The 26,282-nt window shown below is 45.5% G+C and overlaps 1 protein-coding gene across 1 annotated transcript in view; it reads left to right on the plus strand.

Annotated features, from left to right (window-relative positions):
- The window catches only part of LRP8 (LDL receptor related protein 8), a 212,421-nt gene that overhangs the window by 158,372 nt on the left and 27,767 nt on the right, over positions 1 to 26,282 (plus strand). The window contains exon 3 of the mRNA XM_085308184.1: positions 12,789 to 12,917. Coding sequence (XP_085164310.1) covers positions 12,789 to 12,917 — 129 coding nt within the window. The remainder of the gene's footprint in view (positions 1 to 12,788; positions 12,918 to 26,282) is intronic.

Genomic DNA, 26,282 nt, shown 5'->3' on the forward strand with positions numbered 1-26,282 from the left:
TGGTGGCCTTAATTTGGGGCACAGTTCTGAGTCCCAGTATGCAAGGTTCTCTGTTTTATCTGGTAGTAGCCACTATACTGTGGTTGTGCTTGCATGCAGGCTTATATACATACATATACATATATATACATATATATATATATATATACACACACATATATACATATATATGTTTGTGTGTCTTAGCTCTGCATTACAATTTCCTTCCACAGAATAATGCGTGAGGAGTTTTTCTGTTGCTGCTTTGCTTTCTTTATGAGATGGGAGCCTGTGATATTTTCGTAATGTGGTATAAAATATGCATCATTATTTTTAAAGGTTGGCTTCAGGARACAGTCTGGGATGTGACTCCATTTAGCAACATGACTCAAAGTGCTTTTCTCTTTGCCCATATTTAAGGAGCTATGAGGAGTTAGTTATAGAGATCCCTAAACACCAGGGAGACAGCCACTGTGCAAACATTGCGAAGGGAGATGGCTAGAAGCTAGAGAATGATGCTTAGCAAAGGCCAATTTGAACTAAATCTGAAAAAACAGTCATTGCGTTGCTGTAAATGTGTTAAATGGAGGACAAAATTGTGTAAAAGAAGGAAAAGATAAAAAGCTGGGATTCGTGTCCTTGAGAAAGGTATGCTCAGTGATCATGCAACACCAGGAACTTCGTGTTTCTTGGAACAGTCTTTGCTTTTTCATAGACTGGCAACAGTTCTACATATTCTTCCCCTTCACTTGGATTTTATCATTTAGCTCCTCTGTTCCTGGCTTGGAAGAAATATTTTTTCCACAGGAGTGTAAAACAGCTTCCCCTGGAAGCTGTTGTGTAACACATGTCCCAGAAGAAGTGAATTTATCCCTATCTGCTCGTCAAATATTATGAGAACTGGAGCTGCCGCGTCTGCCTTTCAAGATGCATTTTAACTCCCGCTGAGCCAAAAGAAAAATTCTGGTAGTTCATACCTGCAAATGTGCTGATTGACTGTCTCTGGACTGCGGTTGCTCACCCTCTTTCCCCAAGCCCAAAGATCCTTAGAGCCTGTGAGCTAAGGTCAAAACCCACCTGAAGGATGGCGAGATCGGAGGGCTTTGGGGGTGAGAAGGGCTGAGTGGTGGCATGCAGTYCTTGCATGCGGTGGTTGGGTGCACAGCGGTGAAGCTGTGGATGACCGGTGCCAACACGCGATATACAGGCACGCAAATCTGTCTTTTAAAAGCCATCAGCTGGGCGTGCAGGCTCTGTGCCCGGGGTCGTGCATGTGCGGCGTTAGGTAAGACGGGGTGGTGACGTGGGCCTGGGCACCGGAGAGACTAGACGGACCGAGTCACTGCTCCGTGAACTGGAAGTCAACAGGAGCACGTCCTGCCCGTCCCGGGCGCGCTCGCCTGACTCGCGTGGGCCGTTGTATGTACCCTGGTTCAGAGAGAACARGCACTACTGCAAGCGAGTGCTTGAAATCTGGGTGTGCGGGGCGGCGGRGACTTGGGGCTGGTGTTACGCTTCTGCCTGGCCTCGCGCTGTTACCGCGTGGACGTAATTCTGGTTTAAGGAAGCAGATGTAGTCAAGTCGCGCATTTAAACRTCTCTCTCATGTGGCAGCCTCTTCTTCTGGCGGAGTATTCTACTCAGGTGTTTTCACTGAACGTATGGGAACTTAATTCTCTTTGAGAGCTCTTATGTTCTTCTTGTTTTTTTTTATTTGGACAGTGCATTAAGAGGGCAAAGAGAGATCCTTGTTTATCGTATAAACCTTGTTTCCATAGGAAAACAGCATAAAAAATATTGAARGTTTAATTAGTCTAGTTTCAAGAGAAAAAATAAAGATATTGAATAAAGAGAGACATCTGTGTGATTTATTACCAGTACGTTAAGGATTGTAAGGAATTCTTTAAGTGTATGAAAAACAAATCCATTTCTGACAATGGTATAATGTGGTATCAAACAAAGAGTAAAACAGTAAGCATACAGTAATGGAAAACAGAAATGCTTAGACTTGTTCTAATTTCTGCTTGGRAGGAGGAAGATGCATTCGCGCATTTAGCAACTTCCCTGCTACTAAACAGCAGCTATTAGAGTTGCCTGGTTTTAAATCAGCAGTGCTGACAAACTCACTGAAAGGTGTTAAAAGACACAGCCAGTGAGTTTGCTGATTTGTTTTTTTAATTTTATTTTTAACAGATTTTGGAACATTCATGAGAGTTTCTGAGAATTAATAAAAAAACTGGTATTTTCCTGGTAATTTAAAATGTTAAAAGGAGCAYTGTACAGCACCTGCTGTAATAGGTCTGTGGTCCATGACTTGAGTTCCTAGTTGCTACAACAACACACAGCTCCGAGAACAGCGTGTGCTGGTCAGGCTGGTTTTAGTTTTGGATGAAGCCATGGAAAGGCTGATAAGGGAACACATCCATCAAGAATAAAAGAAGAAATCTGTATCACCATATTGTTAGGAAAGAGAGGAGTTGTCTCAGTTGCCGCTGTTTCTTRGTTGAATCACCACCTTGTTAAAAAGATAGTATGTGTTTTTCGTGACATGCGATTTGACTTAACCGTGAAGGCTGTATAAAGAATATATGACAGAGAGGTGGTAGAAAGGAGATCAAATGATACTGTGCCAGGTCCTCCATCAGGCAGAGCCCGCAGGTGGAACTGCCTRGATCTTTTCCTTGTAGTTAGCACCTAAAGATGTCCAAAAATGCCTTACGGCCCAAGAGCAGCTTGAATTAGAATAAAAATTAGTGTTATTAACTAGAATAAAAGTAACTGCTCTGTCAGAATAGAAATTTTAAAAAGTGTTTATATACAACTCTTTTCATACCCGTTCAGGGCGATTCCTGCATCCAGGCTTAGTTTTGGGCAAGTGTCTGTCTGTCTGTCTTCAAATACCTTTTTGAGCTGCAGCTGACTGTGTAGAGGCGCCTGTGCACCCCTAAAAGGTTTGTTTTTCCAGCAGCGTGCGAGCYGGCTGTGCCTGCTCTTGCTCTTCTCCCTAGCCTTCCCCGGTTCGCTGCCGCGCTCCTGCTGGCCTAGCTCGTGCCCGTGCCCGTACTCTGAACACTTCCTTCTCCTAAAYGTGCTCACTTGCTCTGAAAGGATTCCTCTCCTTTTTAAAAGGTGAAACCTCAACTGCTAATTTTAAATCTCTTAAGAAATGTGATGTTCAAATTAAGGACAGGCAGAAYAGATGCTGTCCATCACAAGGGTCAAGAAAGCCTCCTCCTGCTCTGGGATTCTTGGAGATCTTTCCTCAGGAAAGCAGAAGAGAATGGCGAATGGGGAAAGCTCTGAGAGGGGCCATGGCACGTGGAGGAGAGATGCCACTGATGTGGGTTTGCCACGGAGTATTAGCGTGCTGCGTGGCAGGGGGATTGACAGCRCAGTTCCCACAGAGCTGATTATTCTTCATTGAACAGCAGTTATCTAATCTAGAAGAATACCTCTGTACATATTTAATCTGCACAATGCATCCCCAAAGATAAAAGGACACGATGTTTTGGATAGAAGAGGGGGCTTTCTGGGGCTGGCAGACCTGCTCGASGTAGGCACCTTGCCTTCAGGATTCAGCCCGCTGGGAAGCTGACAGACAACTTGTGGTTGAAGACGGCTTCCGCTGAACAAGCTCCGGCTCGTGTCCTCTTGATCAAAAGGAGAGGTACGGTTTGGATTCTTTAAAGCAGCTCATTATAGTTTATATTTAGAAGTGGGAAGAATATATTATTAATTATAAGGAAGCTCAAAAGCAGGGAAGCTGTTTAATGTCCTTGATGAATCGAAGAGTAGTTGTACTGATGGAAAGTTATGCAATTAACGGTATATTCATTAGGAGTTCATCAGATATCAAACTGTCCTTATCTTTAGGATGGTATWAGAATATCTGACAGTTTGCTAGTTACTGCTTAAATGATAAGAGCAAGAGACAGGAACTGCCACAGGAAAATGTAGGTAGTATAGTATTGGTTATCTATATATTATTTTACAATCTCAATTTTTGGCCTAAGTACTCTTCTGCTACCTCAGTTTAAGTCAGTGGGTTTTGCTGGAAAACAGTGGAAATGGAAGTCAGCACCACACAGTTCTTGGCTTATGTGGCTGCTGAGTGGGCACGGGCAGTGCACAGCCACTTACTGCAAGGGTCATTAGAACTTTTTTCGTRCCATTTGTTCCCACCAGCCTTATTTTCCAAGTTAACTGGCTGCCAGCTTCCTTCCARCATCCTTCTGAGCAGCGCTGACTTTGATTTCTTCAGTACTTTCAAATTCACAGTCTGCGTATTGACCCTGGGAAACAGAGCCAYCCTTGCAGAGACATTTCTCTTTTTAGTCCAAAGAGATGCAGAAATTTTAGCTAGAAGGATAATCTTGGCAATACAGGGATGTAACTGTCTTCACATATTTATCTCATGGGATGAAAAGTTGAGAGTTTGCACTTTGCCTAAAACCACAGAAGGGACCAAAAGCCAGCAGCAAGACCAGAAACCGGTTGTCTTGGCTCCTGGTCCTGTGCGCAGCCCCTTGTCTGAGAAGGWGACTAGTGACCAAGGTGCCGTGGCTGGAGGCTTGTCCTAAACTGCGTTACAGCCAGCAAAAAGGAAAGGAGTTATTTCTAGAAACCAACTTTTACCAGTTCAGAGTCATAGTGCTGCAGAGTTGAAAGAAGGCTAGAAAACAGCCTGTCAATGGTATCTGTAAAATAAGAATAATGAAGCGTATTTCGTTCAGTAAAGTGTGAATGAGCCTCTTGTCCAGTAATCTGTGCTAAAATTCTGCTCCAGGATGCTTTTGAACTGCTGGGGGACAAATCACCATCGGGAATAGGACTGAGTTACTATGTACTGTACTGCAAAGTATTTTATCACCAAACCTTTAGCAAAGGAGGTTGATGTTAATAAAGCTGCAGTGTTGCCCTGGGTGCGGCGGCAAAGGGCGGGAGGATTCAGTGGCTCCGCGGGGRCTGCGCTGGGGTTTGCCGGGATGGGGCAGCACCCAGCCCTTCTGCCTCCAGCTTGCCTGGGGGCCCAGACAGAGCAAAACCCGTTGTACAGTGATTCTCCTCTTAAAAATCACGGTGGGAGTAATAGCCTTATGCAGCTTAATGCGAGTAAAAGGAGCGGTCGGCAAGGGTATCTGCTGCTTGGTTTCTGCATCTAATACTGGCCTCCAGGATGCGGGCTGGGGTGGACCGGTGGCTGGACCCGTTTTGGAAGCTGTCAGCATGGTCTGTGGCCAGTTCACTTCAAGTTGGTAGCACAATTCCTTGGGCCAGGATTTTCCCTCTGTGCTTGAATGTTCTTTGTGATAAGCCCCGAGTAAAGCATGGATTTGTGTTACCCGGAGAGAAGACACGCAGAGGCCAAAGCTGGCAGCAGCGGGAAGAGCAGCAGCCRGCCTCAGGCTTCGGTTTGTGAAAGCTGCCTTATGGTCCCCGTGAGCCGAGAGGGCGCTCGTAATGCTTGAACTGGCCACTGTCAGTCGTTACAGGGCTGTATTAGTATCCTCTCTGGCTTAATCGGAGTAGACATGTCTAAAGATCAGATGGCTGCGGTGTCAGGAAAGTTGTGAAACTGTCTGTAGCATTTGAAGGTGGCAAGYGGTCCGTGGTATCTCGCGTGGCTACACATGGTATAATGTTRCTYYACYYMRSYKRRGTRRAGYAACTGCATTAACCTTGGCTRYTTTAGACCTTTTCTGTCTTTTTCTGCTGTGCACCTTCCTCTGCCCCCATAAAGGGTCTGGCCCTTCGTGCTCAGCTCTGCAGCAGGTTCAACACCCCCTAGCCCTGTCGAGACACAGGTAAGTGGTGGTGGGAGTTCTGCATGKTACCGCTGTCCAGAGCCCGCATAAAACAGTAAAGATTGCAATCCGTGGGTTGTGTTACATCTCGGTTGGGTTTATTAGAGAGATTCATGCATCTCTAACCAAACCAGTGCCTGGGGACATCGTCCTGTTGGCAGTGAGATGCTGGGCTGAGTGAACTGGCTGGTGCGCAGAGGCCGAGGCAGCCCGAGGACGGCCCGTGTTGAGGAATTGCGCAGCCTCTGTGCTGGGGCTTTGCGCGTCTCCGGGGAGGGTTTTGCTTGTATGAATTGCTCAGGCATAAAAGCTGCTGAAGGGTTCTCGGGGCACGGCTGATACGTTGACTTCCCACGTGCATAATAGCAGATAATAAAATGTGGTCTCTCTGGGAGGAGAGAGGCCTTATTATATCATGTAGCTCTTTTTATACTTAAATATCGCTTATGATGTCTTAGAGACCGGTCTCCTGTCTGCTCACTCAGACTTGCCAGTGGGGGAATGCCACTGTGTATTGTATGGGCACTGCTAAAAACCMTGTCATTTCACAAGAGTTAGATAATTTAAAACAACAACAACTGGGCCTGTTGTGCAGCACAGATAAAGAATGGAAGTGCCATCAAAATAAAAATTAAGCCTTGCAGAGCTATGAAATTAATTAGGTGAGACATGCTCAGATGATTGTAGCAAGTGAGCATTTGCTATGTTGCGGAAATACTGATGCAGCTATAGCCCTGCTGGTGTGACTGAGGGGGAGGAAATGCTCTTCTCATCCCAGGTTGATTTTTTTTTTTTTTTTTTTTTTTTTTTTAAGAGGGAGTGAATAAGACATAGCAACCATGAATCTGAGATGAACGATGTGCTAGCAGCCCCAGAGTACTAGTCCTCTGTCCTGCACATTGCCTTCAGCTGTGCCAATATCCCCTGCTTCTGGGAAAGGTTTGGGAACCAACCAACCCCGAAGATGTYGGGATAGCTCTGACCTTTGGTAAAGGATCCTTGCTCGCCCATAGAGATGATTGACTGAAGCTTGGTTATGTGTCACTCTAAAGCCTGATGCCTTTTTTCCCCTCCCTGCCCCATATAGAATCAGTGAGGTTGGCAGGGACCTCTGGAGATCATCTAGTCCAACCCCCCTGCTCAGCAGGCTCACCTAGAGCATGGTAGACAGGGTTGCATCCAGGTGGGCCTTAAAGATCTCCAGAGAAGGAGATATATATATGTACATATATAGAAATATCCTAGCTCTTTACACTGTGTTCAAATACAGTTTAGATAACGTTAGATCTGTTGGTGCTACCCCTGAGAATCACTTTCTTCACTGAGGTTGGCTGTAATACCTGCCTGTCTGAAACACCTTTCCCACAAAAGCCTTTCCTGTACCTTGCTTTAAATCTGTACAAGGAGTCTGTATTTCAATAATTAGGCTTAATCCTGGGATTTTGCATTCCTGATTATGTCACTGTGATCTCAGAGGTGCTAACTGCAAACGTGGTAGCCTGTTTGAGAGCAAGGAACGTGCCCCCTGTTCCGGGCACGCGGAAACCTTTGCTCACTTAGCCGATTTTATCCCTCCGGTCTCCGGGCGGAAAGGGAGCTGGGTGATAGTTGCCGGCTCCTAACCCGTGCTGTTGGCTAGAAGCCTTTCTTACAAGCACGCAAGAATGCGCTTCGTACGGGCTGTACTACTCAGTGCCACAGAGTTAAGTCTGTGTAAATCCTTTTCCATTCCCTTGGGAACCTCTGAACATGAGTCACTATCAAACAAATCATGCTGCAGAATTGAGCTTTTTATGAGGCRTTTGAACTGTTAATCATGTTAATGATCTTAGGATTTCTTGACCTTTTTAGTTATGTTTTCTTAGTAGCTTTCCTAATTCCTCTTTTGGATCATTTCTTATAATTTATGTTCAAAGTTTAAATGTAATAGCCATTAATTATCTTTTTCTGCTGAAAGATGGGTTTTGCTACTGCTTTGCCTTTGCGTGCTCCCACAAAGGTTTATTGCACGTAAGCGCATACTGACGTGCTCCAGAGCGTAGAGTGAGGTAGGAGCAGTCTGAGTTCCCTGGGAACTCAGGATCCTGGGAACCGGTGGTGCCTGGGTCGGCCTCCCTGGCCCAGCCTGCCGGCAGCAGGGTCTGTTAGGGTGTTGATTTGGTCTCGTTGCAAGTCTCCCGATGCCGTGGCCGTAATTCACATAAGTCCCTAATTGTGGYGTTCGTTTTGGCTTGGACCGCTTTGAGCTGGAAACGTAAAGTCTCCTCTGTTTTCTTAGTGGTTTCAAGCGTATGCGCAGTATAAACAYGGTGAGCAAACCAAGTACTGCTGGTGACAGAGTTGCAGGGACTTCAGTAGAAGGTACCAGCGTGTGCAGAGCCTGCCCTCGCGCGCACACGCTCGTKGTGCGTGGCTTGACACAGCGTAAGGGGAGGCTGCCTGCAGCGTCCTGGTCTTTGCGGAAATAATCCTCKGTCTGCCGTAGCCAGGAACGGGCTCGTGGGGTTGCTTGTGCGTTATGAAGACACGGAGGCGGCCGCAGGCAGCCAGCTGAGCCGGGGGCTTGGGGACGTTGCTGCGCAGTCATGGCAGGCCAGGCGCGTCAGTGCGAGACAAACCCTTGGGCCGCATCCGTCGGGGTGCTGCTCCCCCACGCAAGCACTTCTCACTGTAAACGGGGAGTTTGCCTGATACAATTTGTTTCGGGTTCCCTTGGCACCAGGAGAGRATAAGGGAGATTAGCTGGATATAACCAGGGGGTTGCATAGGGCTCTTCAGCAGAAGATCTGGTAGCACCTTGCAGAGTTCAGTGAAGGGAGCTAAAGCAGCAGCAACCTGCCGTGAGCTACGGAGTGACCCTGTGGGCGGGCAGGGTGGGAGCCAGTGTCACTCGTGTCCTGGGGCACCACCATCAGTCGGTGGCAAATGTAGCCTAGAATACACAGGCATGTCTCTTCTGTTACAGACTTACGACTGAAATATGGTTTTGAATCATAAATCTCCCAAACTCGGGAACTTGGAGTCCTGAATTTCCATAAGCGATCTGCCCCTTTGGTGCCCTGCACCCTCCTGAGCAGGGGCTCGGTTGCCAGCTGTGCTCGTCCCAGTGGAGGCACAGAGGTGCACGTAGGCACCTGTGAACTGGTATGGCTCTGGGATAGCAACGGCCAGCTCTGACGGAAGATTTGAGGGCAGTGGCTGAGGAGAGGGCCTTATTAAAAACCAAACATCCCTTTAAAACCAAAAAACATTCCTAAACCCTCTCTGAGGGGGAGAGGGAGGCTTTTCAAAGTCCATTAAGAAAGTCGCATAGGAAGTTTTRCAGGATAGTTATTGACATGTCAGAAGTGAATAAAACCATTCTGGTATGGTATTTTCTCTGTTGCAAGAGTTCAGTTATCAATTTGGTTTTCCTTCCTAAAGAACCTGGGAAAAAGGAGGGGAGGGTGGTTGGGAGGAGGTGGGGGGATATTTTCAAGAGACAGAGGAAACTGCTCAGACCTGCGAGATGATGTGTTTCCACAGAGGCCGTTCTTTGCCTGGGTGCAGCCTGCTGACGAACCCTTGTGTGGGTTTCCCACCAGCAGAAGTTGCTTAATTGCATTTTGTGTATGCTCGTGGGGTACCTGTTTGGTGAGAACCTGACAAATGGTCTTCTGAAAGTAAATCAATTCTGTTTTCTTGGGCTTTCTTGAATATACATGATGTCCGGAGCCTGAAAAGCACAGCAGTGGCACAAGAGGAAGCAAACAGTGGGGCGCCAGTTAGGCTCTATGGCTCTGTGAAAGACTTCATAGCCTCGTGTAAAGAAAAAGAAGAATGCGCCATTGGCGGTAGTGAGTAAATGGAACCTTCTTGTCTTCTTTGCTCTTGTCTCCTTATAAATAAACCATTATTGTCCATCCTTGGCATTTGCAGTTCATTGTGATAAATTGGTCTTGATGTGTCTGACATTTCAACTGAGTTGTTTAATGGTGTTTTTTTCTGAAAAGGCAGACCTTGCTATAGCTTGTGCTGGTCCAGAATGCATCCAGGGTACGAGCTCTCACTGTCACGTACGGCCCTGACCCTTTCCTTTCTGAGTGGGTGAAGAGGAAGGGAGAAAGTAAACATTTTGGTCACGTAAGTCCCGAAGGCCTGGGTTTGTGTAAGCAGTGTGTAGAAACATCAGCCTGGGTTGAGCTCGCTACAAGCCGGTTTCGTGGTATGGGCAACCACATTGAGGCYACTCGTGCTACCCCAGCATCTCCAGGGTGGTCAAGGGGGAGGAAGCGTGCTGAAATAATCGGAAAGATTTTCATCAAAACCTTGCTCTAAGTTTTATACAAGATCCTGCTGTTATCTGCTGGTGCTCCTCCAGCTCACGGCCTCCATGCAACGGTCACTTGGGTGCAGAAACCAGTGGGACGTGAAGAGCTGGTGAACCGTGGCCAACAGCAGCTTCCGTTGCTGCCTCCCTGCGACTCCAGGCTTTGATTTACATTTTTTTAAGCATCTGTAATTGCTCCATCAGTGAGATGATTAACACGGAGATTGCTTGCCCTCAGTAGGAACCTTCTGTCTGTACCTCACCAAGCCTTTCATCTTCCCAAAGCTATTAAACGTCTGCCCACAGCAGCCAAACAAAAGTAATGCCCACACTTGAATTGTGAGCAATAAATTACCTTTTTGCTGGTTGGTGATCACGCCAGGTTATGACAGCATTATATAATTATGTGTCACCTTCTGCAAAATCGGGTGTGTGGAACGTATTCCCACGTGTCTTGACCCGCTTTGTTCTCCAGGGAGAGTTACCGTGAGCATGAAGAAGCAGGTTTGACTTGGCATCGCAGGGGAATTTCTCTCCATCAAAATAGTCTGAACAAGAAGAACTAGAACACTTTTTGGGGATGTGGACCAGCAACCTGATTAAGAAGTCTCTCCTTGATTTTTAATTTTAGTTTCCAATTTTTGTCAGTGTGCYGGTCAGGTACAAACTTTGCCCTTGAATGCACCGCACAAATGCGGGCTGGAGGAAAACGCTCAAAGCACAAAAACGTGGCGAATCATTGGGAGTAAGAAATTTTAGAGAGGAAAGAGATTTTTTTTCTTACATTTCTGAGCATTAACTTTGGTGGTGGTAAGAACCAAAACCCCCGAGCAGGAGAGGAGCAAACCTCAACGAGGCCCAGCTGGGGCTGAGTGGGACGAGGGGGGCTCTGCAGCGGCACGGCTGCTCACATTGCAAAGTCCCCCCAGGGCTCCTGGAGCACCGGAGCCAGGCAACGTCGCCCCTTCGCACTGTATTTGCAGGGAAAAAAGCCTAATTTTCAGCTCAGCAGCCCAGGGAGGCTGTGCCCTGCTGTGGGGGCCAGCGTCAGCTCCCACGTGCCTTCCCGCTGTTGGGTGGCTTTTATTCCTGCTAATAATAATATTTAAAAAGGCTATGTAGAATGCTTTTTTTTCCCCTCCATAGATTATGCAGCATTCCTAAATATTTCTTAGGCAAGCCACGAGCAAATTTCAGCAAAGGTGCTGTCTTGCCCCAGGGTTATAAAACTTCATTACATATGTTATTAACTGTCCATCTGTGGCAGGAGCTAATTTTTCTTGATGCATTGCTTGCCCACAGCTTCTGGTAACAAAGCTTTATATAGAGATTCCAGGTGGGGCGAAGCCAGGGAAATCTGGGATTAGCTGACACATCTTCCTGAGCAGCTGATTGATGCTTCAGGGCTGTAAGAGGCCCCTCAAAGGCCTTGGGATGCGGGTGGGAAGGGAGAGGTGCTGTTTCTATCCTCCCTTGCTCAGCACCTGGGAAGCTGGCTGGAGRTGCATAAAAATCTTTTCAATGCAAAAGATATTTTTAATTCAGAATTTAGGTTCTTGCCTTTTCAGTGAGCCTGCAGCCATATATAACGTTACCATCATTAGCACCAAYGGAAAAATCTGTTTGCAACCAATGCTTATTTTTTGCAGAAGGAGTAATTGCTGTTTTTAATAAGCAAATCTACCCAATTGGATAATGATTCCAGAGAATATATTGTTTAAACTGTGCAACATTTTACATTCAAAAGAATATATTGTTTAAACTGTGGAACATTATGCATTCAAGCAACCTTGTCACAATAAATGTAGATATGTTGCTCTTCCGACTAGTATGAATAGCAAGTATCTTATTGCAGGAAAAAGAAAGGAATTTTAGCAATGCAAAATAGTTATACGGAGAGATTAAGCTTCACAGCTTGTTTGGTTCCAGATAAATTTGGCAGGTTTTTTTTCATAGCTGCATTCTTGCATGTACGAGGACTTTTGTTTAAATTACAGTCACCTCTAGTCTAGGTTTGTGTAGCATATGTGAGTTCCTGCTTATGCTTTCCATTTATTTTCTCAGGTTTGCTGACCGTAATCTGCCTAGAGCATGAAGTTTAGAAATTGCCCTACAAGACCAAACACACAAAATAAATTCTGATGCTAAAATCAGGCAACTTATTTTTCTGACATATTTGCAGGTCGTATTTGCAGAGCAGTTTGTCCAGTGTTACCTGCAGCGGTGCAGGACGCTAGTGTGGGGCAGGGGGGAGGTGGGAATAGGCAAGGAGACCACCGGAGCACTAGGGAACGTGAGCAGCAGCTCAGAGCCACCGAGGTGGCCACAGGTGAGAACCTGCCTGCGAGGCCGTGGTGGCCAGGAGAAGTCGTGCACCCATATGAGTTCTGTTCTGCTTTGCTTTTTTTAAGTTTTAAAAGGCATTAAAAATTTTGAATTTTTAAAGTTAAGTTTCTGGGATTTTGTTGAAAGAAACTTTTTTCTGAACTTAAAAGCATTGTGATTTCTCTTGGGGACCCTCAAACAAGAGAAGACTTAAGCAGTCATACCTCAAAACTGTGGCTGACTTGGGGTCTCACTGCAATATGTGGGCAGATTGAGCCGTGCAAAATTAAAATAACTTTAAACATGCAAATTATGTTAGCAACATCTAGATTWAYRTWAATCTTTTTTATTTATTTATTTTACTCTTCTAGCCAAGCAAGTATGTCCAGCTGAAAAAATTAGCTGTGGAGATTTGAGCAACAAATGTATCCCGTCGTCCTGGAGATGTGATGGGCAGAAGGACTGTGAGAGCGGTATTGATGAGGCTGGTTGCACTCCTGGTGAGTGAGAGTAATGCTTTAATACATATGCAACGTCTCCATTGAGGACTGTAAAAGTCCTAAAGTGACTTTTACAAATTGCATGTAAAGGGATGGCTTTTCCTGCCAACAAAATTCATTCACTCCACATTTGCAATGCTAAGTAGTGAATTTTAGTAAAAGAGAGGAAAAAAAAAAAAGACTTCTCCAGTTGGAGCTGGCTGAAGAATATAAAGTGAACTGTATGGAGAACTGAGTGGTCTTTTACCTCTGTAGTAGACTGTAGGTAGTCAGTTTGAAACACGAGTTGTCAGCATTAGTACCCAGATGACTTTATAAGAGCTTAAGTAACGAAGTTCAGACCCTCGTCTGTGACAGCCCAGTAGTTTAGTGTCACCTCCCTCCTCCAGCAGAGTATAGTCCTAGGGGCTAAAGTTAGCCTCCATGGAGGCGTAATAAATAGGCCTGGGCRTTTCTTTATAAATAATTTGTTGACTTGACTGGCCAGCGAGACAATGATACGCTATTTACTGTAACGGTCTTAAATTATGTCCCTAAATGGCCGTTGCCTTTTATTAGGCCTTTCTCTGCTGAATAAGAGAGTTCTCTAATAGTGTTTTCCCTCTGAAAACTCCAACTCTGTGCAATCAAGTCATTTCTCAAACTGTCTCTGTGGATGAGACTAAAACACATTTAGTTCTTTATACTTCTTATTGTCAAGTACTTTCTTTTCAGTGAGTGCTTGACTCATTTCTGTGGCTCCTTTTTGTATCCCAACTGATTTTCCAATTTTCTCTTTATACAGACCAGCAGAACTTAGGGAATATCAGTCTTACTAGGACAGGCAGAAGTAAAATAACCTTTCTAATCCGGTTCTCATATATCTTTATGTTTGTCTTTATTAAATTATTCTTGTGAAAGGATCCTGGGCTCTTAAGAAGCTGTCTCTTGCTCTGTGTGACTCTCATGGCAGATGAAATCAGCAGTTTTCTTTTTACTTCTAGATTATTAGAGATATTGTTGAATAATAACATGGAAACTTGGTGATGTTTCCTCATTTGGTAATTGGAATTTGAGCTCTGATGCCTGCCTAGTTCTTAATCAAYATTATATCTGCTTTACTGAAGTTGTGTAATGAAAATGGTTTCATGAGAAAGTTTTGTGGTTCTGAGTAAAACACYGTGGATACATTTATTTCTGTGCAGTCCGTTTTCTCACAGAAAATATCATCTTGCCAAATGTTTTACTGTCTGAGGAACCTGTTCCAGTGTTTAGTCACTCGTTATAAAGCATTTTTCCCTGTCTCCARTTGAAATTTTCCCTATTGCAAACTCATGCCCATTGACTTCTTGTCCTTCTGCTTTGCACTTCTCAGAAGTACTGGGTCTAATTTGCTTAACTACACGAGACACATTTTCCAAAGCATCTCCTTTCCATATTTGAAATGACTTACAAGTCAAAAGTATTGGTTAGAGGTTGCTGCAGGTGTGCTGAGCTCTCTGCTTGCTCTGGGCAGCTCCCGCAGGAGGGCTTTGTAGCAATGCAAGGGCACAGGGTGCTGTGCRGTTCCTCCTGGTTCACGTGGGCATACACAGTTCCTAAGCAATAAGTTATTAAAATGCAGTAACTTGRTTATGTTCTTACGCCGCAGGTCCTATGTTCCTTGAGCTAATCAAGTTATTTTGGAAGTTTTCAAGCGTTTCATTTGTTATCTCTATGGAAGTCCTAATGTTCTCTCTGTAGTGTTCATATTTTTTCCATTGAATAGGAAGCACTTTTGTATTAGAGGCAAGTTCAGAAAAGAATTTTAATTGCTAGTGAAAAAACAATTCTTTTTGCAATATGAGTTAGTGAAGTTAAAGCAAATTTGACATAGGTAGCTGCCTCCACTAATTCAGTRCCTCTGCTTACGTAAATAGTTGTTTTCTCATGGAGTCTGTTACTTRTAACAAAAATTTGAAATTGCTTGCTTTGAACCTTTCTTTCCCCAAGGCTCTGAGGTAGCCCCAAAAATGAATTGAAATCATGTTCCGAATGCAAYGTGACTTCAGTATAATGATGCTATTAATGGGTTTAAAACAGCTGAGTGTTTCCCTTCTGGATGTTTCAGTGTCTCTTGTGTTGCTTATCTTCCACTTCTTTAGAGCACATGAAGGTTTTTAAAATGGAAATTTAATCTAAGGACAAATTATCATCTGCTGATGCTTGTTGGGAAGCTCTTGTGAAGTGGATTAGTGGTTTTCATTTAGTTCCTGAGATCGGATGCTGTTCACAAACAGGCTGCCCGCTCGGTGCGTGTCGTTTGGCAGTGGCTGCTGAGGGTCACTGCTCTGTCCAAGCCTGGGCTGGGAAGTCCTCTGGCTGGGACTGGGCAGAAAGACACCGATGGGCACGATCTCAGCTTCCACTGTGGTGGGGATTGGGGGGGGGGGAGTGCAGGTAGGTGCAAACATCAGGCTTTTTTGTCTTTGTCTGTCAACTCAGCACCTTTCAACAACATTAAATTCTCTTGGAGAAGGGAACGGAGGAGGCGCTGCTGAATGGTGGCGGTGGGAGCTTTTTCAGTAAGCTTGGTTGTTGAATTGAGGCGTTTTCCTCATGGATGTAGACAAATGTTTAAACTCTGAGAGCTCACAGAGGATTGATAGCTATCCTGGCTTTTATCCAAATCTGATAAACTCCACTAAGCTGCTCCACTGATACTGTTACCATTCTTATTTCTTCACTATTTAGACCCCTTCATCCCTTTTCTCTCATCTCAGCAGCTGATCCAAAAAAAAAAAAAATGTTCCTAGGTTCAAACCTCTTCTTTTTACACCCGCTTTTCAGTTCTCATTTTAACTGTAGTTYACAACTGCAGCCCCTTGGAGCAGAGCACCTTTCATAGCAAAGGCTGTACCACTCACGTAGCCAGCAAACATGTCTAAGTAATACATCTCTCTGGATGAAGGTTTGGAAGGGATTTTAGTTGTGCTCAGGGTAATTTGCATGTTGAGAGCTTACATGCGCAATAAACAAGCGGAAGATGGCTTGAAGATACTGCAAGTAAAGGCATCCAGGAGAAAAACCCCAAACCCTTTCTAAATCTGTGTTAATAAAACTATTACTTTGAGCTAATGTGATACTCTAAAGGCATTTTAATGACAGTTATTCCTATTGCTTGATAGGAATAACTGTCTCTTAGTGTTATAATCCTTCAAAAGAACTTATGCTAAATATGGAGTTTATAAACATTGCTTCAGCCTGCATTTCTGCATTTGATAATGGACTGGCTGTGCTGYGGCTGTGCAAATCACCTATGCTTATGTCAAAATGTTCACAGCCCAAGTTAAGGGAGGATGCTACAGCATGAAGGGGCATGATAGGAAAACAAGGAATATGATATCAATGTCATTCAAAAAAATTTAAGAATAGGGCAAGTGGATGGTCTATGCTCCTGTATACATATGGCCCCCAACAACTTGTTTTTCATTTGCTGCTCTAGGTTTAATAACTCCTGATGAATTTTTTTTCTTTCCTCTGAATCGTCTAATTGCTCTTTGAATCAATGTGAAATGTATCCAGTATAATCACTGCAGGCATTGGCAAGGTCAGCCAGAAGGGTGAAAGCTGCTGTTCAGAAATTCTGTGTTCTTAAGTTTTGTATCAGCAACATCCTTGGTACGTTATCCTGCACCTCTCCTTTGTTTCTGGTCATGTTGGAGACTTGCTGGTTGTCTAGATGGGCACCCTGTGTGATCTGCAATAAGGTTCATCCCACCAGTGCATGGGGTGTCTTCCCTTCATCGAGGGAGAGGATTTGCAGTCTTGCATGATCTCTTTGTGCATCTCACTTTAGACGAAGGGTTCAGCTGTTCTGAACGTTATTATCTTAGTGCAGGTAGGCTGAAAAGAAACATATTATCCCAAACGATGCCTAAGTCACATATCTCCTTCAAGCGCCTCATCTCCTCCTGTCCAGCCCTATAAAGAACCTTCAGTGTAAGAAAGCAAGCGTGTATTAATCGGAAATAAAGGTCCTGTTTGCCATGTTTGGAGTGAGAAACAGTTTGTTAAATTAAATCCATTAAAATAAAAACTTCCTCAGAGAKGTGAAAGATGCCTGTGCTGGGATGCTAGGCCTGACCTGGTACCAGTATTAGGAAAGCAGTTATTCTCGTAAGGAGTCCAGCCACTCGCCCCATCATACCACTTGGAAGTCATTATAAATGTATGGTAATATTTTTTTTTTCCCCCATAACAAAAGATTTTGCGAAAAAGAAGCAAAAAATGATGAGATTTTTGCTCTGTGGGAAAATTTCCCAAGGAAGCTGTGGAAGCCCTTGTGCTGTGAATTTTTCAGCCTGCCATGGATGAAGCACCAGTGATTAGGGATCCAGATTTGTGCCTGCACACAGGCTGTAATTGCACCAGGGATTAATTGCAGATATTAGTCCTTGCATATAGGTAGCTAAGTACCTGTCTGCCTAAATAATTTGCTTCTAGCAAGTTGAGCAGTAGCTTTAAGCCCACTGCTACCATTCAGTGCACAATTTTTGAAGGTGCAGATAATCTGTCTGCTTGACGTAAAAGAGTATTAAAAAAAAATCTGTTAATTTTTGGTTCTTTGGAGCAGAAGTAGTCCATGTCTTTACTTAGTGTGTTGTGGTCATTAAGTCAGGTTTGCGTCTCTAAAACAGACTRTCAACAATTAATAATGTAAGAGGCAGTCCTGAGCTTGCTGGTCTGGAGGAACGGGCTTCCTTTTTCTCATTTCTCTCGTTCAGGTTTCCTGCTCCTCGTGTACCTAACCTTTCTCACAGTAGACTGGACCTGCTTAGTCTCTGAGACTAGAGAGAGCAAAATTAACTGTGAGAGACTAAAGCATCGCAACTGAGGGTACTGCGGAGGCTGTTAAACCTCCATGCAGGGAGCTGCAGACCGGTGTTTCCTCAGCTGCTCAGGAGAGCAGAGGGTGTTTCCGGATGGCTTGAGAAAAGAAGCGCTACCACCCTTTAACGGCAGAAAGGTGTGTTGCATCCCCTTAGCCCGCACCGCCGCTGTTCCTCCTGGCAGGGCTCCGCAGGATCGCTAGGAGAGAGAGCAAGGCTCTGGCCCCATCTCTTCTGGTTGTGTTACTAGTCCCCATCTGGACCAGTTTTGCACCCCGTGTGGGAASCGTGTCTTGCAGATGAGGAGCCAGAAGTGTACAAGTTTTCCTCTTCGGACAGTCAGACATGATGAAACGGTATATTTATTAGTAAGTTGATAGAGTAACAGGATGTTTCCCATCAGTGATTTACTCCATTTAACCCCAGTACAGAGACAGAGCTGTCCAAGGAGGCCTGTGCTGCTAACGGACGTGCTTACACTCATCTCGGCACGTTGTCTGAGGGCGAGAGCCAGGAATTCCTGCAGATAACGCCCTTGTTGCTGAGCACATCTTCTGCTGTGCCTGCAGAGAGGTGCAGTAGTGTCATGCGTGGCAGCAAGGTCACCTCCCATTTGTTCTTGGGTGTTTTTTTGCCTTTTTCTCCCTCCTCTGCGTGTTTTGTATTTCCTCTCCTCAGACACAAAGCTTTACGTTCTCAAAAGGTATTTGTGTAAACATATGCAGCATTTTTATGAAATCCATAAATACTCTGTTCTTATGTGGCACTGAGCTGTTTGCACTTGCATCCTGTTCTCTTAACCTGAGCACGCTTCGGTGACTCCGAGCCGCGCGGCTCCCACAGCTTTACCTCCACCTGCTCGTGTACTTGCATCTCTCACCTCTTYGTGCTGAGTACCCTGCAGGGCCAGCTTGCTTTGCTCTCTTGACTCCTGTTCCCACTAAGCTTTACACAAGTTAAAGATTTGTATATATGGATACAGGTTTAGCGCAGTATTTGAATACACTGGCTACTCTTTCAAATATTTCAAGTACAGATAGACAAGGTTGCTTTGCAAGCAGTAGCTATGGCTGTGACCACTGAAAATGAGATTGAGGGTTAGTGCATGAAAATTAAGTACCATTCCTATAAGTGTTCTTTACTTCTTCCCCAGCTTTCCTGCACGCTGACAGGTTGCTGTTCGCTTGCCTGAAAGTCAGGGGAAAGAATGTCATTGACTCAAGTGAGTTTTGGACCCTGGTCTTTGAGCTTTTCAATTCTGGCCTTGTATCTCAGAGTTAACTAGGTAACATTCCTTAAATTAATAGGAGAAGTAACAGAAAGTACAGGCTTGCTCAGCCATAAGCCCCGTGTCCTTGCCATAGTAGCTCACAGCCTTCAGGTTGCCATAGTATAGATCATTTATAGGATCCTCGGAGCGGGAATTTGTCACTATTTTTTGGCAAATCTCCAGATGCACGTGTGAGTCTGTGTAAAAACCAGCAGTGCTCCCAGGTGAAGGGTTCCTTTTCTGGTAGGTCTAGAGCAGAAAGCTTTCAGAGCCAGCTCTTTCCAGTGTGCTCCTGATCCTCAACAGCCCTCRTGGCACCTGAGAGTCATTGGCACAAGGGACGACTTAAAGCAGACTTAAAGCCAGTCTGATCCCGGCCGGCAGATCCACGTGGTGATGAGGCAGCTGACGTGGGGGAATTACAAAGCCGGTTTAAGGCCACCTTCCCTGCACTCCTCCTCCACCTGCACTCACGCAAGTGGAAAATCTGACCTTTTTATTGACAGCTAAATAGTTCTATCACGTTTTTAATCATTGTCCAGTAGCAGTGAGGAACATCCTGTCATCTCAGCATCATTTTCTTCCGGATGCAGAAGGGGATACCTGTGGCGATTTGCCCGTACCARTTCTGCTCCTGCCAAGTCTCTGCAGAATGGACCGAGAGCTTTTTGCTTGGTGCTAACGTAGCACTAGCTTCATCTGCCTWTGCAGCCTGATTAATACATGCTCTTTCATCAGAGCAATGCAGTCTGCTCTTTGCCTTCATTAGCTGGCTAGGTGCACAGTGGCGTGCCGTTCCTCAGTCAGTTCAGAGGGAAATCACACACAAAGGATGGGATTTTGCCATGTATTTCCCCTGAGGAACCCAGCCAATTTTAATAGGGTTAAAGCCCATAGTATTGCATTTGTGGAAATAGAGGGAATATTCAATCCAATATCGTCATTCATGATTATTTCAGCACATGATGAAAAGAAACATGGCTAGCCTCAAATTCCTGTCGCTTTAAAGAAAATAGCTATGACTTGRGTACAGTTGCTCTGCTGGAGGAATCTACAATTATCCCCACGAATGGAAAGAAAATGATTATAGATTTAACAAATGAAAGTCCTTCACAAATAAGATAAGGTAGCACAGCAATGATATCCTCTGGGTTTTACATGATGTTTAATTACTGGACAGCTGGAGGGATTAATGCTTGTGCATTATGCCCTGGCTCTCAGAAATTAAACATCATGTACAGCTGCCACTTTATCACTGCTTAAAGTATTAGAGCTCCTTCCAAAGCAGTAGAAATTGCAGAAAAATCCCCATTGTTACTTAGGAAGAATCGCAGCCTGTGTRATCGTGCTCGTCCTGAGTTCCATCAAAACAAAACAGCAAGAAGCTAGGGAGCTACCTTTAATTGCACTCTTACAGTAACAATAACGGTAGTTTCATTTTTCATCTATTGGACGCTTGTTGTAACTAAATGTGAAATACTGCATTGATTTAAGGGTAGGGGTACGATAGCTGTTGCCTAAGTCAAGAATTAAGCCATAAAGCTGTGGGCTAAGCTGCATCAGAGTGCTGCACCTGAGGAGAAATGGCTTCGTTTTCCCTAATCCTGAACTCTTTAGTTCAGGTTTAGCAAAGCGTCGACGCGGGCGGTGTYCCCCGGGGCGCCCGGCGCCCTGCCCAGCGCAGCAGCAGCAGCCTTGGCGTGTTCGCATGGTGTTGATCTCTCAGTTTCAGATATTCTGTCCGTAGCAGTATGTTCCGTGAATAACTGATGCTTTAAAACATGGAGAAGAAGGCACAAAATGAAAACAAGGCAGTTCAGAGCTTAGGATTTTGCAATGTTTTCGTAAGGATGCCTGGCGGGAAAAAGAGCAGAGGCAAGGGGAGCACGCTGCAAACACCAACGCACGCGACAYGCACACCCGCACACATCCCAAAATGATGATTTTCCACAGAATTGTTGAAGAATGGTACGAAATAACTATTTTCCTGCAAAGGTTTGCAGGTGGTCAAGAGCAGCACCTGCTACTGCAGGACTGTTACCTGTGCGCACCCACGGAAGCTGGGTCCTGCTGCTCTTTCCAGACTCTGCGTGGGGAAGCTGTCTCTGATTCTTCTTTCCCATCTTGGATATGTCATACTGTCAGAGGGGCAAAATTTGGCCTGGGGCTCATGTTTCTCCTCTGGGCGGTTGCTCTGCTGAGAATTGGAGCTATTTTCATACAAGGAAAATGTAACGGTTGGGTTAATTTTGCTTATGTTTTGCAAAGAAATTTGTTTCTTTGGTAAAATGTAACAGGGAGAGTTTAGCTCACAATACAATATGCTGCTTTTTTCCAAAAACTTCTAAATAATTGCAGGTAAGTATCATGTGAATCATGCATCACCTCAGCCCAAATTCAGCAAGGCACTGCCTTCTGCTTCAAAGCAGTGGAGTCTTAAAAGGCAGATCTTACTGTCATGGCAATTGCCCAGCTATTAAATTGAGCGCAGTTAGCACATAACCCTTACACTTTTAATTGCAGGGAGTGTCACTCAGTGCTCAGATTTTGCATTTGAGCAGAAAATTGAAGGCATCTACAGATGATTGCCATTCTTTTGTGGTATTGTGGGTATGTTGCGTGGGTACCTTGCTGACATCAAAAAAAAAAAAAAATAGCTGTGCCCTAAGAGCTGTGTTGGTAAAAAGAATTAAGGACCAGTTGTTGCTGTATGAGACCATTGATCTCTTCCCTTCCCAAAAGTACCTCCATGGTCTTGTAGTCATCGACTTGGTCTCTCATATGTGGTTATGTTCAGAGCCTTGAATCTGGCCACGCTGAATTCTACTGATTTTCCCGTTGTATCCCGGATACTCCTTTTTTGAAATGCTCTTCCCTTCGCATTAATTGCCTCRCAAACTGTTTTATTTCCAAAGGGTCTCTGTAAGTGTTGTTGCAGCTTTGTTTGAACTCTCTTTGGATCCCTCTTTCTGGAGAACTGAGAGACACCTTTGKTGAGCTGTGGGTGGGTGAGATTTTGCAGAAAGGTTCGTGAGACTCCCTGATTTTCTCTGGCTTTGCCTGCACCTTAGCTTCTGTGCCTTTTGCCTAAGAATTTGATTTTTTTTTTTTTCCCCTCCATACAAATGGTTGGGAATGTGTGGGCAAGGAGGAGCAGACAGGCTGTGCCATGACCCTGTACCACCTGGCTTGGATATGAAGATTTTGCCTTTCCATATTAGGAGAAAAATGGCACTTGCACATTTACCAAGAAAAAACAAATTATGCCATCTTTTGCTAATTTTAATGTGACTGAAGTATAGCTTTTAAGCTCATGATGAGGCCTTCCCCAAACTGGGCAAAAGAAACGAGAAACCAGTGGAAAAAGCAGGCAGTTGGAGTGAGACAGTTCTTGTCTCTGTATTAGCAGGTAAGCCCGGAGCTAATGGCAGGTAGGTGAGTTCTGTGCATGGGGCTCGTCCTGGCAAAGCAGCTACGATTTGAAATCTGTGGTGCCCAAATTAACTCCCGATCATGCAGAAAGGCCCGTGCAGGCCATCCTCGTAGCCGCAGGGGATGCTGCTGCGTCCGAGAGGTCTGCGAGCGCGGTCGCGTGTGCTGTCAGAGGAGGTTCCTTGCGGGATCCGGGCGCTCCTCTGTGCTGCCGGGCGCGCTGCGGCCGGGCCTTCCTCACCGATGCCGCCTCTGCGCGGCGACTGCAGAGCAGCCGCTGGCTCCGTGGATGGCCTCAGGTGTTTCTGAGGGATCTGCCGCGTTGGTGTCACTGGTAAAATTGCCATTTTAATAAGCAAATCGTGTCTGAGGGCATTGGAGTGACCACGTCCCAAACAGGCTCCAATTTTCAAAGCCGGTGAAGCAGCCTGTTAAATGCACCCCAGCATTATTTTTTTCTGTTTAAATTTTGTCCAGTACAAAGCATCACCAGTTTGATTCAGCTGATTAYATTCTAATTGGATATAAAAGAGTAATGATGGGTCTTTATCTTGCAAGGTCCCCGTGGGGAGTCTCAGATTTGTGCAGAAAGCTGCACGGTATCAACCTTTGGTGCTCTGACAGCCTTCTGTTTTCACCCAAGCTGCTTTTTTTTTTTTTTTTTTTTTTTTTAATTGTTAAATGCTGAACGCTGGTCTCACTTGTTCTTATTTCGATGTCATTTAAGGAGGAGAACCCTACGATAAACTCCTTGAGGTTTTCCCGGGGCAATATATGTATGACAGGGCAGACTGCAAATGGGAGAGAGCAACCTTGTTGCCCATAGGTAGAAAAGATGGGGAGGAAATTTGGAGTTTACATATCTTTTAATGAGTAAGCTGCGTCTCTCCRTAAATTGTGGGGTTATAATTAATTGTGTTTTCAGAAAATTAAGCCACTTTGAATGAATAGATGATTCTCAGAAAATGTATGCTAAATCGGTAAATACATTTTTGCACAAACTGTTATTTATCAGTGGGGGCTTTGGCATCCAGTTGCTCCACTATAATTAACGAATACTATGCAAATCCCGTGACGGAGAATGGAAAAATAACTCGTTTGCGTTTGAGGGGAGCAGCGTGGCAAAGGCAGCGAGTGCAGGCAAATATTAATTTGCTGGAGCACGTGCAGCGGCTCCTTAGCTACATGAGTGATCCGAACAATATCAGGAATTACTATTCCTTCTGCAGTCTTCGTCTATCTCAGCTTTTCGGGATCGATCACCATAGCAACGAGCGCTGCTAGCGGAGAGCCTGCAATCCAGCTGCGTTGTGCCCCTCGCGGGGGGCCCGGCGTTTTTGCGGAGCGACGCGCTCCAAGGGCAGCTTCGTTTACCTCCGCCTCTTGGGCTGCCCTTCCTGGTGGGCACCTTTCCCCGGGAAGCTGCTCCTCCCAGGCACGAATCCAGGCTTTAAAGGCTGGCATTTGACCAAAGAGCTGTATCAAATATTTGGTAAGCACACGTATCGTCTGCAGACCAAACAAATAGCTTGGATGCGGTTAAACACGAATGTCGATGCTCGTTAAATAAATCTAACGTGATAACAGCACTGGGAACTGGCCGGGGAGTTGCAGGTTAATTCAGCAACTCTGGTCTCTGTGACCTCCGTGRTTCTGGTTCAGCTCTGAGATTAATTTCCAGGGCTGTGCTGGCCGAGTCTGCTCCTAAAGCAGGTTCCCGGGGCCGGTGGAGCCCAGGCATCCGCTGTTGCAGCCCAGGTCCCAATCCTTGACGCTCAGGGGCATTCCTGAAGTCGACCCACGTCTCCTGGCAGGGTTCGAGTGGTGAAAAATCAACAGCAGACCCCTCTTTCCCCAGTACAACCTTAGCAGGTGCAACTCATCGCTTGGCTGCCTTAAAAAAATCCAGTGTTGGAGCTAAGGAAGCAAGAAATTTGGAGCCATAGTTCTTTGAGTTGCTTTAGAAGGTGTCAGAAAACAATACAATGTAATAATTTATCTTACTTTCTTCTCTTCAGCCTCAGTAATTGCCCTTACCCACTTCACCACGTGTTTTAGCAAATGATTACCTTTCCATAAGCCACTCATGTAATTTCCAGAGGAAYTGACTCTTTTGGAGGAAAAAGATGAATTAACTATTGGACTCTTGCTGGCCAGCCAGAAGGGCTTAATTTAGATTGGCAGAAGCAGCAGCTTTGCAGTCCGCTGTACATYGTTCCCAGCCCTTATTAACGGTGGAGGCCCCGTTTACCCCACGTGTCAGGGGTTTATCCAGGCTTGGAGAGCCGTGCTTTGTAGAGATGTACAACCCCTTGTGAAAATGTTGTTGCACAGAAGTATCGGGAAGGGCGCTGGGTCTTTACGGCCATCTGCTTTACTTCCTAAGGACGTGCCCAAGAAGCATGTGGTGGAATTACCTCCTTTTTTGGTGCGGTGCGTGAGCTGAGGTTGTCCCTGCTGCACCCAATTACGCCGCGAAGCCTCTGGCTGAATCCTGGCTCAGGGCAGAAGTGCACCATCGCTGGCACACTAAGTCCACATCTACAATATCTCTCGTTTGCTTTACTCCCCCTTTCCAAAGGCAGCTTCCGCTCCTCTCTCCTTCAGAGATGTGACAAGATTGCAACAGAGGCTGCGAGGCAAAAATTGCGACTGTTGTGCTATTTGTGTCAGAATATAGGATAAGGCAGAAATTAATGCAAAGCACCTCTGGCATAYGTTGTCTCTAGGCCAAAGCATATGTACATTGCCATTTAGGTTTGATCCTTTGCTCCCTAAAAATGCAAAAAATCTTAATGGTTTATGGTACTCTGTGGAACTGCTTTTGTAATTATGCTTATTTACTGCTTTGAAGCCTGTTGGTTAAACGCTTCTTGACAAACATTCCCAAGATTTCCATTGGGATCACTTCATATTTGAAGTACTTTTCGCACCTGAGAACGCAGCACTTATTTCTGTGGCATTGAGCAAAGCAAGCTAATATTTGTTTCCTTTGTTTTGTGCAAAGAAGCTTTTAATAGGGCAGGCAGCAAAAATCCGAGAATGCAAACAAATTGCTCAAGTCAAAGAAAAAATACCCCAGTGATCATTTAATTACTATTCAAGGCATTTCTATTTTAATACTTGAGAGCAGTGAAAAGCTGTGGTGGTGGATCTACCCGGGAACCCTACGGATTTATGCACGGAGGTGCAAGGTAAAGTGTCTCTGGGACTTCAGTTCCCCATCCCTGCAATTGCTCCRTAAGATAGGCTGTAATACTGCCCCTTATTCTGCAAACCAGCACCAGGCCGGGCAGCAGAGACCTAAAGAGCATGAGTGCGTTGGCTGCCGCCTGGGTGCAGAGGCAGCGCGGGCAGCTTTTCTGTGCACCGACGAGTCCCCACATGGCTGGGAGCTGCAGACCCTGCTTTACCCCAGCRTGCCCTGCGGAGCCCAGCTGGTGAGAGAGGTTGAAGGAAGGGTGGAGGATCGGCATGGTGTCTGCCTTCCCCTGGGCAGCAGGAGAGCCAGCCACACGCGGAGGTGGAGGTCGTTGCTGGAGGCACGCRTGACCCAGGAGGAGCTGCAGGTGGCTGGCGAGAAGATGGTCATTTGGTCTGGAAGTGAGGAAAAGGGCATTTTTATCTCTTGAGTTCATCCAGAGCCGCCTGGAGTAGCGTTGTGCAGAGAGGGATCACGTGCTCCCGCTGCAGATAGCACCAGGAGGAGGCATCTCAGCAGTGTGTAGGCTGCTGGTGGCCCTGGCATGATYGCTGCAGCACTCATGGTGGCACCTCGGTGGTTGGCACGGCACAGTGGCGGCAGCCCAGTCT

This window comes from Rhea americana, unplaced genomic scaffold, assembly GCF_003343005.1.
Source record: "Rhea americana isolate MKP2758 unplaced genomic scaffold, rheAme1 scaffold_27, whole genome shotgun sequence".
Lineage (NCBI taxonomy): Eukaryota > Metazoa > Chordata > Aves > Rheiformes > Rheidae > Rhea > Rhea americana.